Raw genomic sequence first — 16,027 nt, forward strand, 5'->3', positions numbered from 1 at the left:
ATTTGGGGTCTCTCTTCCTTCCAGATGAATTTGGTAAATACATTTTCCAAGTCTTCAAAGTAGGTTGTTGGAATTTTTATTGGTACTGCATTGAATCTGTAGATTGATTTTGGTAGAATTGACATCTTAACTATATTTAATCTTTCTATCCATGAGCAGGGAATGCCTTTCCACCTATTTAAATCTTCTTTTTGAAGATTTTTTAATCTTTGTTATTTCTTTCAGCAATGTTATGTAGTTTTTCTGTGTACAAGTCCTTCACATCCCTAGTTAAGTTCATTTTTAAGTACTTGATTCTATTAGCTGTTATTTTGGATGGAATTTTTTCCTTAACTGACTCCTCAGTTACATCATTGCTTGTGTATAGAAACATTATTTTTATATTGCACATTAATTTTATACCCTGCCACCCTGCTGAATTTGTTTATTGGCTCAAGTAATTTTGCTGTAGATTTCTCAGGATTTTCCAAGTATAGTATTATGTCATCTGCAAATAATGAAAGTGTTACTTATTCCATTCTAATTTGGATGTCTTTTATTTATTTGCCCTGCCTGATTGCTCTCAGATAATTCTAGCACAGTGTTGAATAGTAGTGGTATTTATGGTAGGCATCCTTGACTCATTATTGATCTTAGGGTAAAGCTTTCAGTCTCTCTCTATTGAGTATGATGCTCACTGTCAGTTTTTCATATATGCCTGTTATCATATTGAGGAACTTACCTTTGCTTCATATCTTTTGGAGTGTTTTTAAGAGAAAAGTATGTTGAATTTGGTTGAATGCCTTTTCAGCCCCAATCTGAGATGATCATGTGATTTTTCCATTTCAATTTGTTAATGTGGTGTATTACATTAATTGATTTCCTTGTGTTAAACCATCCTTGCATTCCTGGTATAAACCCCACTTGGTTGTGGTGTATAATTCTTTTAATGTGATGTTGGATGCAATTTGCTAATATTTTATTGAGAATTTTTGCATCTATGTTCATTAGGGAGATTGGCCTGTAGTTTTCCTTTCTTACAACATCTTTCTGACTTTGGTATTAAAATCATTTTAGCTTCAGGTTGGGCCACGGTAGCTTAGTAGACAGAGTTCTCCCCTGCCATGCTGGAGAACTGGGTTTGATTCCCACTGCCTACCCATGCAAAAAAAAAAAGAAAGAAAAAATATTAGTTTCATAAAATGAATTAGGTAGTGTTCCTTTTCCCTAAATTTTTGGAAATTTTTTAGCAAGATTGCTGTCAGTTCTTTTTGCAATGGTTAATAAAATTCCCCTGTGAATCCATCTGGCCATGGGCTTTACTTCATAGGAGGATTTTTAATGACTGATTGACTCTCTTTACTTGTGATTGGTTTGTTGAGATCTACTATTTCTTCCTGAGTCAGTGTAACTTGTTTGTGTGTTTCTAAGAATTTGTCCATTTCGTCTAAGTTGTCTAGCTTGCTCATTTCCTTCAGTAGTCTAAAGCCTTGTGTTTGCAAAATGGATATGTGACAGGATGCAGGGCATGGATTAGGGCACAACAGGGCAGTGATGCATTGCAGCGTAGGTATAGGTGCATGTTGGGGATGCTGCTTTGGTGCCTGTGAATGTGCATGCCTAACTGAGGGGAAGGATGTGGCTGTGCAGGTGCATGGGTCTAGGGCTGTGGCCATGTTTGTGCCAGTCTGGGGCATGGGGCCCTTTGTGTGCATGTGCAAACCTAGGGCAGCATGCCAGCTGTGTGACCTGGCTCCACAGGTCAGTGCTTTCTCAGAACTGTGGGGCCTGGGAGCTGTGTATATGGGTCTAGGACTGCCGTAAACTGATGTACCTATGTGGAGAGGTGGGAGTGGGGTGGGGTGAGGCTGTTTGACTCTATGGGCCTGGGGTGAGTGTGGTCTAGTATGGAGGTTAGTGCCCACAGCCTTTATGTACTGGTGACAGCCTTCAGGGAACAGGGAGGGGGAGGTAGTGCTTGGGAAGGGTGCAGGAAAGTGACGTTGAGCTGCACTTGGGGTGCGGGCATGGGACAAGTATGCATGGGATTGGTGCTATAGGGGCACTTGGAGCTTGGGGAGTGGGGGCAGGTGAAGGGGCCCAGGTGTGTGATGCATGTGGGGAGTTTCAGGTCACTGGGCTGCACTGGTGAGGGCAGTGCATTCAAGGAACACAGACTGGCTCACTTCCCAGTGCCTGTACTCCTGTCTGCAAACTCCTGAGGGCTCTGGGTCTCTGTGTCAGGCTGTTTGCACCAGATGGACATTTCCTAAGTTCTCTGCTTCTCAGTTCCTCAGCTCCCACAACCAAGACTACCCTATGTAGTGCAGAGGACCCTCCTGGGTCACCCACACCCTGGGATCACCATCTTGGCCACACTCCGATCCCCTCTCCAACCGTTCCCCAGAGCAGGATCCAACTTGATCCATTCTATTCTGCCATTTTCTCAGAACTCCCTTATTATTTGAAATTTTATTTGTATTAACACAATAGTCCTATTATCAAAGCTGAATAACACAATATTACATAGGTCAATATCAATAAGAAAAAAAATAGCCATCCCTCAGCAGACGTATTTTTGAATGGGAATATATTTTTACAGATGATTTTGAGTAAAACAATAGCATTTTAAACCATAGTTTAAAATCAAATTAATATATCTTTACAGGACTGTTTCTTAGCATGGTATACTTATTTTGTAGTCAAGAAAGCTACTACCCAAGCAGATAAAGTGACTTTTTCACTTTGAATTAATTGTTTTCACAGATGTTACCTAGAGATGAAAGAGGAGAAGGCAATTTTTCGTCAATGGTGGGATTTGTTCTCCTGGGATTTTCTGACCTTCCGAACTTCCAGGGGCTCCTATTTGGAATTTTCTTTCTCATCTACACATTTATCATTATAGGAAATGGTCTTATCATAGTAATTACAAGGGTAGACTCTGATCTTCAGACTCCCATGTATTTTTTCCTGGCAAATTTTTCTTCCTTGGAAATCTGCTATGTGTCAGTCACTGTCCCCAGGACTCTGGTGAGCCTCTGGACTCAGGACAGAAGCATTTCTTTTCTGGGCTGTGCCACCCAAATGTGCTTCTTCCTTATTCTGGGGGCCACTGAGTGCTTCCTCCTGGCTGTGATGGCCTATGACCGCTACGTGGCCATCTGTGACCCTCTGCACTATCCTCTAGTCATGAGCCAAAGGGTGTGTGTGCAGCTGGCCGTTGGCTCCTGGGTCAGTGGGATCCCTGTCCAGATCGGGCAAACATGTCAGGTGTTCTCTCTGCCTTTCTGTGGTTCTAACCGAGTCAACCACTTCTTCTGTGACATCCCCCCAATGATCAAGCTGGCCTGTGGGGACACATCACTTAACGAGATGTGTGTCTACATAGTTGCTGTGTTATTTGCCATGATTCCCTTTCTTTGGGTACTAGGCTCTTATATCAAAATCATCTCCACCATCTTAAAGCTGCCTTCAACCTCAAGTCAGTTCAAAGCTTTCTCCACCTGCTCTTCCCACCTCATAGTTGTGATTTTATTCTTTGGTCCTGGTACTATCACCTACTTGAGGCCCAAATCAAATCATTCTGCAGGAACTGACAAAATGTTCTCCCTTTTCTACATCTTTTTGACTCCTCTGTCCAATCCCATCATATACAGCCTTAGGAACAAAGATGTGATTGCAGCACTGAAAAAACTATTGCCTAGGAAAGCAGGGAGAGGATGTCAATAGTCGATTTTTAATGAATGGGCTTCATACTTATCTGAGAGATACATTTCTTTTTCCTGGCAGATATTAACTCAAAATTATCATGTATTTTACATGGTGATTTTTACCTGTATTTTACTTCCCTAATCTGAAGTAAATTGTGACTGCATCTTTAACAAGCAAATCAATCAGTTATCAAAAGCTCTATTCCATCACACAGTTCTTCTTTTTCACTTCAAATTATAAATTTATCCATTTTTCAAAAATTTTCAGATAATTAAGTTAGAATTTTAATTTCCAGTGTGTCCATGAAATAGTTCTTATATTTATCATTGGCCAATTATTTACAGATATTTTGTTTGTATTCACATTTGTATCTATAAAAATGTAACTTTTTCATGGTAAGTATACACCCATTTATTTGAGGAAATGAAGAAATATTAAATTAATTGTAATTTATATTATAAAACATAATGAGTAAATATAATAAAGGGTTTTAATCTATTGCACTTTCCTCAGTATGAATTAAGAAAATGTTTATATGTTTATCCAGAGGGAATTGAAACTCTGGTTTTCCTTCCCACTTCATTTCTGCATATATGTTAATTGATTATCAAACATCTGACCAGACTCCATTATCCTGCTATAAACAGATTTCATCATTCTACTTCATCTAAGTATTAGTGATACATTTTGAATTCTTCAGAATTTTTGATTGATCAAGTTTGCAGGGCAAAATACATTATGACTTTTCTCACACCTAAGTTAAGAGCAAATTTGGGATCCACCAATCCAGGCTTTGAAATGGTGGTTATGTTGCCCTAACTAGCACTTTTCCATGGGGGTGGGTGGGGTGGGCTGCAGCTCTTCAGTACCTCGATTTGTTTCTAGAAGGAAATTATAGATGCCCAGCCAAACAACCTGCTTATGAAACCTCCTTATCAAAAATGATGAATGATTTACTAGCATTAAGACTAGGTTTTTGAGTATGTAGAGGAATTTCACAGAGACAGAAGCAATATAAGATGCACCTTTCCTCTCTTGACCATCATATGGTAACCTGGCATAGCTGGGCACCATTATTTAGGATAAGGACATTCATCTCTGAACTGAGTCTTTTAAGTTATATGATTAGAGAAGCTCAAGTCCCTCCCTCATGGACAATGGGATTAGACACAATAGGAGTATGCTCTAGAGGAAATTTGTCTACAGCATTCTTTTTTCACGTTAAAATTTATCAGTTGAAAAGTACTAGACTCACCCTGATCAAGAGAGAAGCTGTGGTCCAAGCCTCACTGAAGCAAATATATGACCTTGTGCAGGGGTCTGATCAGGAGTCTAATTGATAAGATTGAGACTTTATGACATCAGGACCTGCAGTCTGACTGATCCCCTTGGCATTTAACCAGGGCTTCTTTCCTTTGGCATTGAGCACTACCTGGTTTCCACACAGTTTCTCAAGAGGGCAGACTATAAGAATCGACGTTGGATAACTTAATCCTTACTTCTCCAAATCTCTCAGGAAAAGCCAATCTCTCTTGGCTTTCGATATTAACAACTATTCACATATCATTAGTGAATATATTTTCACAGAAATTATGTAGCCCACCATCTGGTCTACCCTGGCGTTCTGGTGCCAGAAGCTGGCATACATGTACAGGATACTGTTGACTATTCTGCTGTCTTGCAGATTTCACCTTGATTTTTTTTTCTAGAATTCAAATCAATTATTTACATATATTCATAATCTTCAATTATTCACACATGCACAAATATATATTAAACTGATTTTATGATGCTCTCTTTATGCCCTATTTATATTTAAAGGAATGTATGCTTTCCTCCTATCTCAGATTTCAATGAGTACAATAGCCGTGGATCATGTCTTATAATTCTTTGGTAGCTCCTATTCCACCAAAGCAGTAGTAAATCATAATACAATGTAGAGATTTTGAATTTAGTCCATGAAATTTTTAAAAAAATTTTACAGTCCGGAGAAGATGGCGGCTTAGTAAGACGCGCGGGTCTTAGTTCCTCCTCCAGAAAAGCAACTAAAGAAACAGAAACAATACAAAACAGCTCCCGGAGTCACGACAGAGACCAAAAAGACAGCATACCCCATTCTGGAACAGCTGAACGGGCAGGGAGAATCTGCTGCGGTGAGCTACCCGAGGGGCGCGCGTTTTCCCGGCCGGGGCGGCTGGCGACTGGGGTCCCCTCCACACACGTGGCTCCCCGGTCTGACTCAGAACGTTGGATAGCGGGGCCCTCCCGTCATGCTTGGCGTTTCGGGCCAGCTGGGCAATTAGGACCGGCACTCTCCCAAGCCACGGCGGCCAGCGACCCCCACCTCCACGCGCGGTTTCCCGGGCCGACTGCTGTGCAGACAGACGAGCGCCACGAGCGCCACCTACTGGGCAGGAAAAGAAAAACAGAGCCCAGAGATTTCACAGAAAAAGCTTTCAACCAGCTGGGTCCCACACCCAGGGAAATTTGATCAAATGCCCAGACACCAGCAGAAAATAATGGATGACGCTCGGAAAATTGAAGATATGGCCCAGTCAAAGGAACAAACCAATAGTTCAAATGAGATACAGGAGCTGAGACAACTAATGCTGAATATACGAACAGAAATGGAAAAATTCTTCAAAAACCAAATCAATAAATTGAGGGAGGACATGAAGAAGACATGGGCTGAACAAAAAGAAGAAATAGAAAATCTGAAAAAACAAATCACAGAACTTATGGGAGTGAAGGACAAAGAAGAAAAAATGGAAAAAACAATGGATACCTACAATGGTAGATCTAAAGAGACAGAAGCTACAATTAGTGAACTGGAGGATGGAACATCTGAATTCCAAAAAGAAACAGAAACCATAGGGAAAAGAATGGAAAAACTTGAGCAGGGGATCAGGGAACTGAATGACAATATGAAGCGCACAAATATACGTGTTGTGGGTGTCCCAGAAGGAGAAGAGAAGGGAAAAGGAGGAGAAAAACTAATGGAAGAAATTATCACTGAAAATTTCCCAACTCTTATGAAAGACCTAAATTTGCAGATCCAAGAAGTGCAGCGCACCCCAAAGAGAATAGACCCAAATAGGCGTTCTCCAAGACACTTACTAGTTAGAATGTCAGAGGTCAAAGAGAAAGAGAGGATCTTGAAAGCAGCAAGAGAAAAACAATCTGTCACATACAAGGGAAACCCAATAAGACTATGTGTAGATTTCTCAGCAGAAACCATGGAAGCTAGAAGACAGTGGGATGATATATTTAAATTACTAAAAGAGAAAAACTGCCAACCAAGACTCCTATATCCAGCAAAATTGTCCTTCAAAAATGAAGGAGAAATTAAAACATTTATAGACAAAAAGTCACTGAGAGAATTTGTGACCAAGAGACCAGCTCTGCAAGAAATACTAAAGGGAGCACTAGAGTCAGATACAAAAAGACAGAAGAGGGGCGGGCCGCGGTGGCTCAGCGGGCAAGAGTGCTTGCCTGCTATGCCGGAGGACCCCGGTTCAATTCCCAGCCCCAGCCCATGTGAGAAACAAACAAAACAAACAAAATATAATAAAAATAAAGATGTTTCCCTTTCTTCCTCCCTTCCTTCCTTCCATCCTTCCTTCCTTCTCTGTCTTTCTTTAAAAAAAAAAAAAAAAAAAAGACAGAAGAGAGAGGTATGGAGTAAAGTGTAGAAAGAAGGAAAATCAGATATGATATATATAATACAAAAGCCAAAATGGTAGAGGAAAATATTATCCAAACAGTAATAATATTAAAAGTTAATGGACTGAATTTCCCAATCAAAAGACATAGAATGGCAGAATGGATTACGACCCAGCAATACCACTGCTAGGTATCTACTCAAAGGACTTAAGGGCAAAGACACAGACGGACATTTGCACACCAGTGTTTATAGCAGCATTATCTACAATTGCAAAGAGATGGAAACAGCCAAAATGTTCATCAACAGACGAGTGGCTAAACAAACTGTGGCGTATACCTACGATGGAATATTATGCAGCTTTAAGACAGACTAAACATATGAAGCATGTAATAACATGGATGGACCTAGAGAACATTATGCTGAGTGAGTCTAGCCCAAAACTAAAGGACAAATACTGTAAGGTCCCACTGATGTGAACCGACATTCGAGAATCAGCTTGGAATATATCATTGGTAACAGAGACCAGCAGGAGTTAGAAACAGGGTAAGATAATGGGTAATTGGAGCTGAAGGGATACAGACTGTGCAACAGGACTAGATACAAAAACTCAAAAATGGACAGCACAATAATACCTAAGTGTAATGTAACTAGGTTGGAACACTGAATGAAGCTGCACCTGAAATATGGTTTTTTGTTTGTTTGTTTGTGTGTGTGTATCTTTTGTTTTTGTTTTTTTTCTTTTTCCTTTATATATATATATATATATATATATTATTAGTATTATTATTTTAATTCTCTTCTCTATATTAACATTCTATATCTTTTTCTGCTGTTTTGCTAGTTCTTTTCCTAAATCGATACAAATGTACTAAGAAATGATGATCATACATCTATGTGATGATACTAAGAATTACTGAGTGCATTTGTAGAATGGAATGATTTCTAAATGTTGTGTTAATTTCTTTTCTTTTTTTTGATTAATAAAAAATTAAAAAAAAAAATTTACAAACCTTGATGTAAAGCTCTTTTCAAACATTCTAACAATGTACCCATTATTAACGTGATTTGCAAATGACTTTCTGATGGATTTGTTAAGTTCAGGGGTTAACCATTTAGTCCATCTTAGGTATTTTATATAAAGCAGGTCAAATTATAATATACAGAAAGAAAACAACAAAAGCTTATGTTAATCCAAATTGTATTAAACATTGAAGAGTTACGAAAAAAATTTCATGAGGTTGTGAAGGTCCCAATAGCACATTTGAGTGTCTTTATACACAAAATGGAAGATATTACAATGTAGTAAGGGAACAAAACCATGTGATAAGAAAAGCAAAGAAATTCAAAACCCAATAAGGCAAATAGTGGATTAGTGGAATTACCTACAACATGAGAGGAGGGCTGCAGATTCACGGCAGAAAGAAAACTGATTAAATGCAATCCTAATCAATTTCAAATGCTGTAAAATGACCCCTTAATTATTTATGAAATCACTGTTATAACAAGTAAAAGGGGTCAGTGTCAGGCATGAAAAAATAGTATATTCTAACAAAATATCTCATGAATGGTATAAAAATTAATCTCATGAGATGCAATTACTGACCTTTTTGAGATGGCATCATAGTTTCCTAATAATTATGTTTTACCCCAAGAAGATTAGAATTAAATAGAAAAACCAGACTTAAACTCATAAAACACTTAAGATGTATGAGAGAATTTGGTAAATTACATGCTAGATTTTTCTATCCCTTACTGATAATTTTAAAATGGAGATTAAAAAAAAATTCCCTTTAGTCTACACACATTTTAATCATGTGAAGAATGCTCGGTGATTCAGTGTGGATTGAAAGTTGACAACTGTATGTGGGATTACCAGTGCTCGGTTCTTTGAATATGCCTTGCATTTTCTGACTTCTGGACCACTGCCTGGTAAGTGCCACTACCTAGCCATTCCCATAGAAGGTCACACACCTTCTTTAACCTTTTCAAATAGATGCTGATCACAGCCTATCTTATTGTATAACCCTGCTACCAGCCTTCTTTAGTCAGGTTCTCACTATGATGCCTTTCCATAGTAGTGCTTAGCAGAATGCCAGGTGTATTGAGCTGTATGATAACTATTCATTGAACAAGTGAACATAATTTTTTGTATTATTCTGCTCAATAATTTTAAGTTTTAGGTAGAAATAAATAATGATCATAGCAATTATAAAAGTATAAAAGGATATATATATTATATGTATACTCTGTCAGAACTTTAAAGTGAGTGATTGTTAACATCTCCAGGGTATGCTGCCATACATTATTGTACATATTTTTCATATGTACAGTTGCATTAGTAGAGCATGTTTGTTTCAATTTCTCAAGAAGGAAAAGGAGTCAGCAGTTTCACAATAGAATATTTGGTTACCTGTCAGAAAAGTAAATATGAGATTACAGCACATTTCTTTGGCTCCTGCAGTTGCATTTATCCTCAGTATTGTGCCTTTACCCTATCTTGTTGATGTGATAAAGAACATAAGATTTTTAAATAGTTTGATTTATAAAGGGTACACTTTAACAAAGTGGAAAGAGGAGGTATCTACTGAGCAATGAACAAAGGAATTGCAGATCTATGATTAATTCCACCCCAAAGTGGCCAGAAAGCAGAGCAATCACCACACCTGTGGGCGCCTGAGGTTCACGCACACACGATGTGCACAGCGCGAGTTCCCGCGTGGAAAGGGACCAAATGTAACATCCTCTTCTCTCAACAAGAAAGGTCATGAGGACCTGGTCTTCCTCACCAGAAGTAGCACTCATTTTGGACTTTGCTGGCTGTGAATTTGTTTATGAAAGTGGAAATGTGAGGTTATTTGTAAATTTTGGACATTTTTTGGACTCTTTCACAGTAAAATAATGTAGTACTAGTTGTATGATTTTAGTATTGCCTGCAAACCACCGGAAACTACAACTTCCTTCCCAGTGGTGCATTTATCCTTCAAAGGCGCTCTTCTCATTTTGGGTGGAAGGGTGATATTTACATAATGCCTAGATCAGATGTTTTCTTTTGTGTGTGTCCATCTCATGGAATTTAGTAGTTACATTAGATAGCAACTTAAAATTACTTGCACATTTACAGAAATTTCTTTAAAATTGAATATGTGACCATTGTAATGTTTTTTATGCTATATTGTAAGGAAATTCTTCCTTCCCATTCTTACATAGTAATAGTCTTTGTCAATCATTTAGGCCTAATTTTGTTCTGTGATTTCAATAATAATAGTTTTAAGAATCATTTTCTATTTTTCTTGGGTTTGTCATTCTATCCTGTCTGTAATAAAACCCAGGTATGTCTGTCAACTCATGATTTCCAGGATTCAGGATATTTTATTTGATAGAAGATGCTACTTCTTCTTACCATGATGCTCCTGTGCCTGAATAAAATATCCTTTACATTAATGTATATTGTGTTTAATTGCACTATTCAAGCTCCAGTTTTGGCTCTTTCAGTATGCCAGAGGTTTCATTGTTGATAGAGATTGTTTCCCTGTTTTGTTTTTTTGTTATTGTTTAATTTTATGGGTTTTGTGTGTTTTTAAATTTTTTTACATTTTGTTCCTATTAAGAGCTTTTAATCATAAACCATTCATCATACACTTTTTTAAAGTGGAAGTGCATGTATATGCTTATGGAATCTTATAGCTATGCATTTATATATGGAATATAATATTCCAAATAATATTTATCAGTTATACATATATATGTATATAATATTTGATCATAGCATGACCCAATGCATGAAACATATTTACAGATACTATTTTATAGTAGATTAATTTATGAATATTATGTCAGCATAGTATAATTTTGTGGGCAAAGAGCCAAGATATTTCAGTTTTGGTTAACAATCATGGTCCTGCATTATGAAGAAATCATAATTTTGATAATCATTAACTTGAATGATAAACATTTAGCTGAATTCCCTATTTCACTACAATGTACATCTTAATTTTCTGACTTCCCTCACCAACATCCTCATTTCTAATCTGTTTATCACTGATGATTTTATTTTTGTCATGTTACTTTGGAATCATAAGTTAAAAAAATATACTGAGAAGAAATTTCATTTTTTTAAAACACTTTATTTTGGCATATCTTGATGAATTCAGCAGACAAACATAGTCACTAGAAATATTACTGCTGTCTGTATCCCATGAAATTCAATTCTTAAATCAGTTGGAAAAAAACTATCCTTTGATAATAGCCAAAATCCATAAGAATTCAGAAAAATCTAAGAAGTTGTCAATATGACAAATAAATAAAATAAGATAAAATTTTCCTGAACTACCTTTTCTGAAAAACACCTTCTGCTCCTATCTTACCATACATAGAAGGAAATAGTTGGTAGGGGCAGAAAGCAGGTTGCTAATAAGTAAAAATGATGGTATTCAGCACATACCAGTGATTAGCATTGCCAGGGGTTGATGGAGGATTTGTACCCTCATTCCCTGCAGCTATGACCAGTGCTCTGAAATTGGAAAATATGCTCACGTTGTTGATTCCAAATGAACTTTTAGCATTCTAAATGGTTTGGAACCATGAGCTCTTGTTAATATATACTTTTTTATCTTTTATATAGGCTTTTAAAATCTACTCTTACATTTATGACTTTGATTTGTTCCTTGGGCTCCAACCAAAGCATGTTATGCATCTGAGAAGCAGACATGTTCCATTGCTTCAACATTCAGAACTTGCTCCCTTTTCCTGTGCGCTTGGTTTGCTCCTGTTCTAGTTTGCTAGCTGCCAGAATGTGATATACCAGAAATGGAAGGGCTTTTAAAATGGGGAATTTAATAAGTTGCCAGTTTACAGTTTGTGTTAGTTAGATTCAGTTGTCAACTTGGCCAGGTGAGCATACCTAATCTTGTTGCTGTGGACATAAGCCAACGGTACGTGAACTTCATCTGTTGCCAATTACATCTGCAGTCAGCTAGGAGGCGTGTCTGCTGCAATGAGTGACATTTGACTTAATTGGCTGGTGCTTAAATGGGAGATTGCAATGTAGCACTGCTAAGCAGCTCAGCATTCCTCTTCTCAGCACTAGCAGCTCAGCCCAGGCCTTTGGAGATGCAGAAAGAAGTCACCCTGGGGAAAGTTGTTGGAACCTAGGGGCCTGGAGAGAAGACCAGCAGAGACCATCTTGTGCCTTCCACGTAAGAAAGAACCTCAGTGGAAAGTTAGCTGCCTTTCCTCTGAAGAACCAACAAAATAAATCCCCTTTTATTAAAAGCCAATCCATCTCTGGTGTGTTGCATTCTGGCAGCTAGCAAACTAGAACACAGTTCTAAGCATGAAAATGTCCAAATTAAAGCAAGGCTATGGAAATGTCCAATTTAAGGCATCAGGGAAAGATACCTTGGTTCAGGGTTTCTCTCTAACTGGAAAGGCATGATAACTTCAAGTTTGCACCCCAGGCTTGCCCATATTCTAACTACAATAGACATCAATTCCATAATGGCACAGCTCACAGATTCTCTTGAGATTACTGTAATGCTTGATGCTACTTCAACAGAGGACATGTCCACTGAATTTTTAAACAGATATGCAGTGTGTTCTTTAATGAGATAGATATAAAAAAGGATGTGAGGAATGTAGAGAACATGGAAACTTTATGCACACATAGAATAAAATCCAGGAGGGGCTTTGCATGACCAGTACAAATTATATAAGGCAAGAATGAGAGTTTGTGGCAATTTATATGCATAACATCTCCTAACAGCATCCACAGAAGTGGGAAAAGTATACATAAAGGATATTACCCTTCTCTGGATTTAATGAGACAGATTGTTGCATTGTCTAAAAGGTAGAAGAGAACGAGCAATTGACATTATCAAATTATTAGGGAAAACAAACATTTTCATAAATTTTACTTTCATTAAATACCCTATTAGATAATTTCAGTTTGTATAAACATGCATTTGTTAAATGATTGAAAATACACGTCAATGAATTGATTTATAATATATTTTTTCTTTTTTTTAACATGTTTTAATTGTGAAAAATAACACATATACAAAAAGGCAATAAATTTCCAAGTACACTTTAACAAGTAGTTATACAACAGATTCTGAAGTTTGGTATGGGTCACAGTGTGGCTCAGACCACATCCAAAGTGCCACAGAGGGATCAGAAGGGGTGCCAAGAGCTTTAATGGCTCCCTGAAGCTGAGCTTTCCTGGTATGTTCCATAAATGCAGCCCTCCAGCTAGCCACCCCCTAGAGTGCTGAGGATGTGCTGGATTTTTAAACCTCCACCGCCAGTGCCCCATCCAGGGAGGGTTGAAACACCACTGTTTCTGCCTTTGTCCTGGGCAGGGCTGAGACAACAGCTGCCCTCAGAGCCCAGTCCCTCTTAATTCAAATCCACTAAAAAGGCCTTGGCCTGTGACCAGGTGTGCCCGCCCATTTGGGGGCAGCAGGGTTTTATGTCTCTTTCAGTCACAAGTGAGCTAGACAGGAACTGAACCCAAGACTGCCTGCACTAGGAACATAAGTAGTTGAAAGGTTTGATTTCATTTCTCATTGCAAAGAGGAAGAACACATGGTATCTGAAATAGGAGGCTTTTAGAAAGAGCCTATTATAGTATTTAGGCTTCGGTTAGATAACTAGGAAGAGGGTATAAGGAAGTGAAGATTTAATTTTAGATTCAATGCTTTCAGAAAGCAAGAACTAGTCTGTGATATGTATCTCAATAATTGTCATCTATTGATGGTGCAGACTATAGTAAGGATAAATCTATCATTTGTGAAATAATATCAGTTCCTCATTTAGTAAGAGATGAGGAGAATACTTTGTAGGTTACACAGTGACTTTGACTGAAGTACTCCCAGTATACCCCTTGTCTTTTTTATGAGCACTTGGTAGAGGCCTGAGGATAATAAAGTGAGAATGAATACAAATCTCCTGATTCTAGGGCTATCTGCCCTTTGAAACTGACATTCTAGGTCACACTTGGTTTAAATATCCTTTAAAATGTATTCTTCCTATGTGCTCATAAGGTTCCCACATTTTCTTCCACTTTCTGCTCAAGATGAAGCAGTTCATTTGTCCCATCTCCTCTTTGATAGGCTTGTTTCTCATTGGCACTCTGATTTCTTGGATGTTTCCAATGTCATCTTTCTCGTGTGTTCATGGAAAGTTTGATTTTGTAGATAATATGGTTTTTGAAAATTCTTTGGATTAAGGAAATATACTTTGCAGATTTCTACATTCTACATGGAAGGGGAAGATCTATAGAGCTTCTCCTTTGCATGAATACGTTTTGAAAGGGCAGACCTCAAAATTGAGGATTTGGACCATCAATTTGGCAGTTCCCATGACTGCAAGTATAATATCAGTTCTTCTTCAGCTGGGAAGATTAATATTTCCACCTTTACCCCAGTTTCTCAAGGAGATTTTGTAAATACTTTTTCATCTTCTACCCAGATTACTCAGGGATTTATTGGGCATCACACTACTCTGTACAAACCAACAAGACATCACTCCCTTTTCAAGGTTCCACATAATTATGGTGTTTGGATGAACTGACCATACAAGCTGAATTAGCATTCTAGTTTGAATCTGTTGTGTACACCAGAAAATCCAGGTTCTTTAATCCTCATTCAATAATGCTGGGTGAGATCATTTAAATATTGTTTCTATGGAGATGTGTCCCACTTAGTTGTGGGTGGTAACTTTTGATCAGGTGGTTTTCATGGAGATGTGTCTCTACCCATTCAAGGTACGGTTGCTTACCATAGCCCTTTAAGAGGGAATCATTTTGGAAAAAACTTTAATGCCACACAGAGGCCACACAGCCAGAGACATCTGGAGATGCAGAAGGAAAACACCCATGGTAACCTTAAGAAATGAGGGGGTAAAACTAACAGATGTCATTATGTGCCTCTCCAGCTGAGAAAGAAACCCCAAACATTGTTGGCCTTCTCAAGCCAAGGTGTCTTTCCTTGGATGCTTTAGGTTGGACATTTTTATAGTTGTAGAACTGTAAACTTGCTACTTAATAAATTTCCTTTCAAAAAACCATCTCATTTATGGAATTTTGTATTCCATCAGTTTTACCAAACTAAAAAAGAATTTACTACTGGAGAAGTGGGGTGTTGCTGCAGTTTGCAAATACCAAACATGTTCAAATGGCTTTTTAAATAGATAAGCAGAAGATTCTGGATAGTGGTGAGGAGCCTGATAGAGAAAGCTGAGAATGTTGTGAAGAGACTGTTGGTAGAAATTTGAACTCTAAAGATGCCTCTGATGAGCCTTTTGACAGAAATGGTGCACATATTATTGAAAACTGGAATGAGGGTGACCTTTATTTTAACATGGCAGATAATCTGGCAAAATTGATAACTTGTTTTAGATGGAAGGCAGATTTTGAAAGCCATGAACTTAGGTATTTAGCAGAAGAAATTCCCAAATTAAATGTGGAAAGTGTGCCCTTATTTATTCTCACAACTTATAGTATAGATGTAGCAGGAAAGATAAGAGCCAGGAACTGAACTCTTGGGTATAAAGAAACCAGAAGTTGGTGGGCTGGAAAATTCTGGGATTCCAGACACGGTGGCTCCAGAAAATAGTGCCCCACATGAGGATTTAACCAAACATGGGACCAATCGGCTAGTTCAGAAAAAGCCAGGA

At 38.0% G+C, this 16,027-nt stretch overlaps 1 protein-coding gene and 1 long non-coding RNA gene across 2 annotated transcripts in view; both read left to right on the forward strand.

The window, feature by feature from the left end:
• The window catches only part of LOC143644970 (uncharacterized), a 326,292-nt gene that overhangs the window by 125,784 nt on the left and 184,481 nt on the right, over positions 1-16,027 (forward strand). The window lies entirely within an intron of this gene.
• On the forward strand, positions 2,746-3,708 carry LOC143643965 (olfactory receptor 10AG1-like). The gene has a single exon (XM_077112347.1). It carries the CDS (start codon positions 2,746-2,748, stop codon positions 3,706-3,708), a length of 963 nt encoding a protein of 320 aa, XP_076968462.1.

This window comes from Tamandua tetradactyla, chromosome 8, assembly GCF_023851605.1.
Source record: "Tamandua tetradactyla isolate mTamTet1 chromosome 8, mTamTet1.pri, whole genome shotgun sequence".
Taxonomy (NCBI): Eukaryota; Metazoa; Chordata; class Mammalia; order Pilosa; family Myrmecophagidae; genus Tamandua; species Tamandua tetradactyla.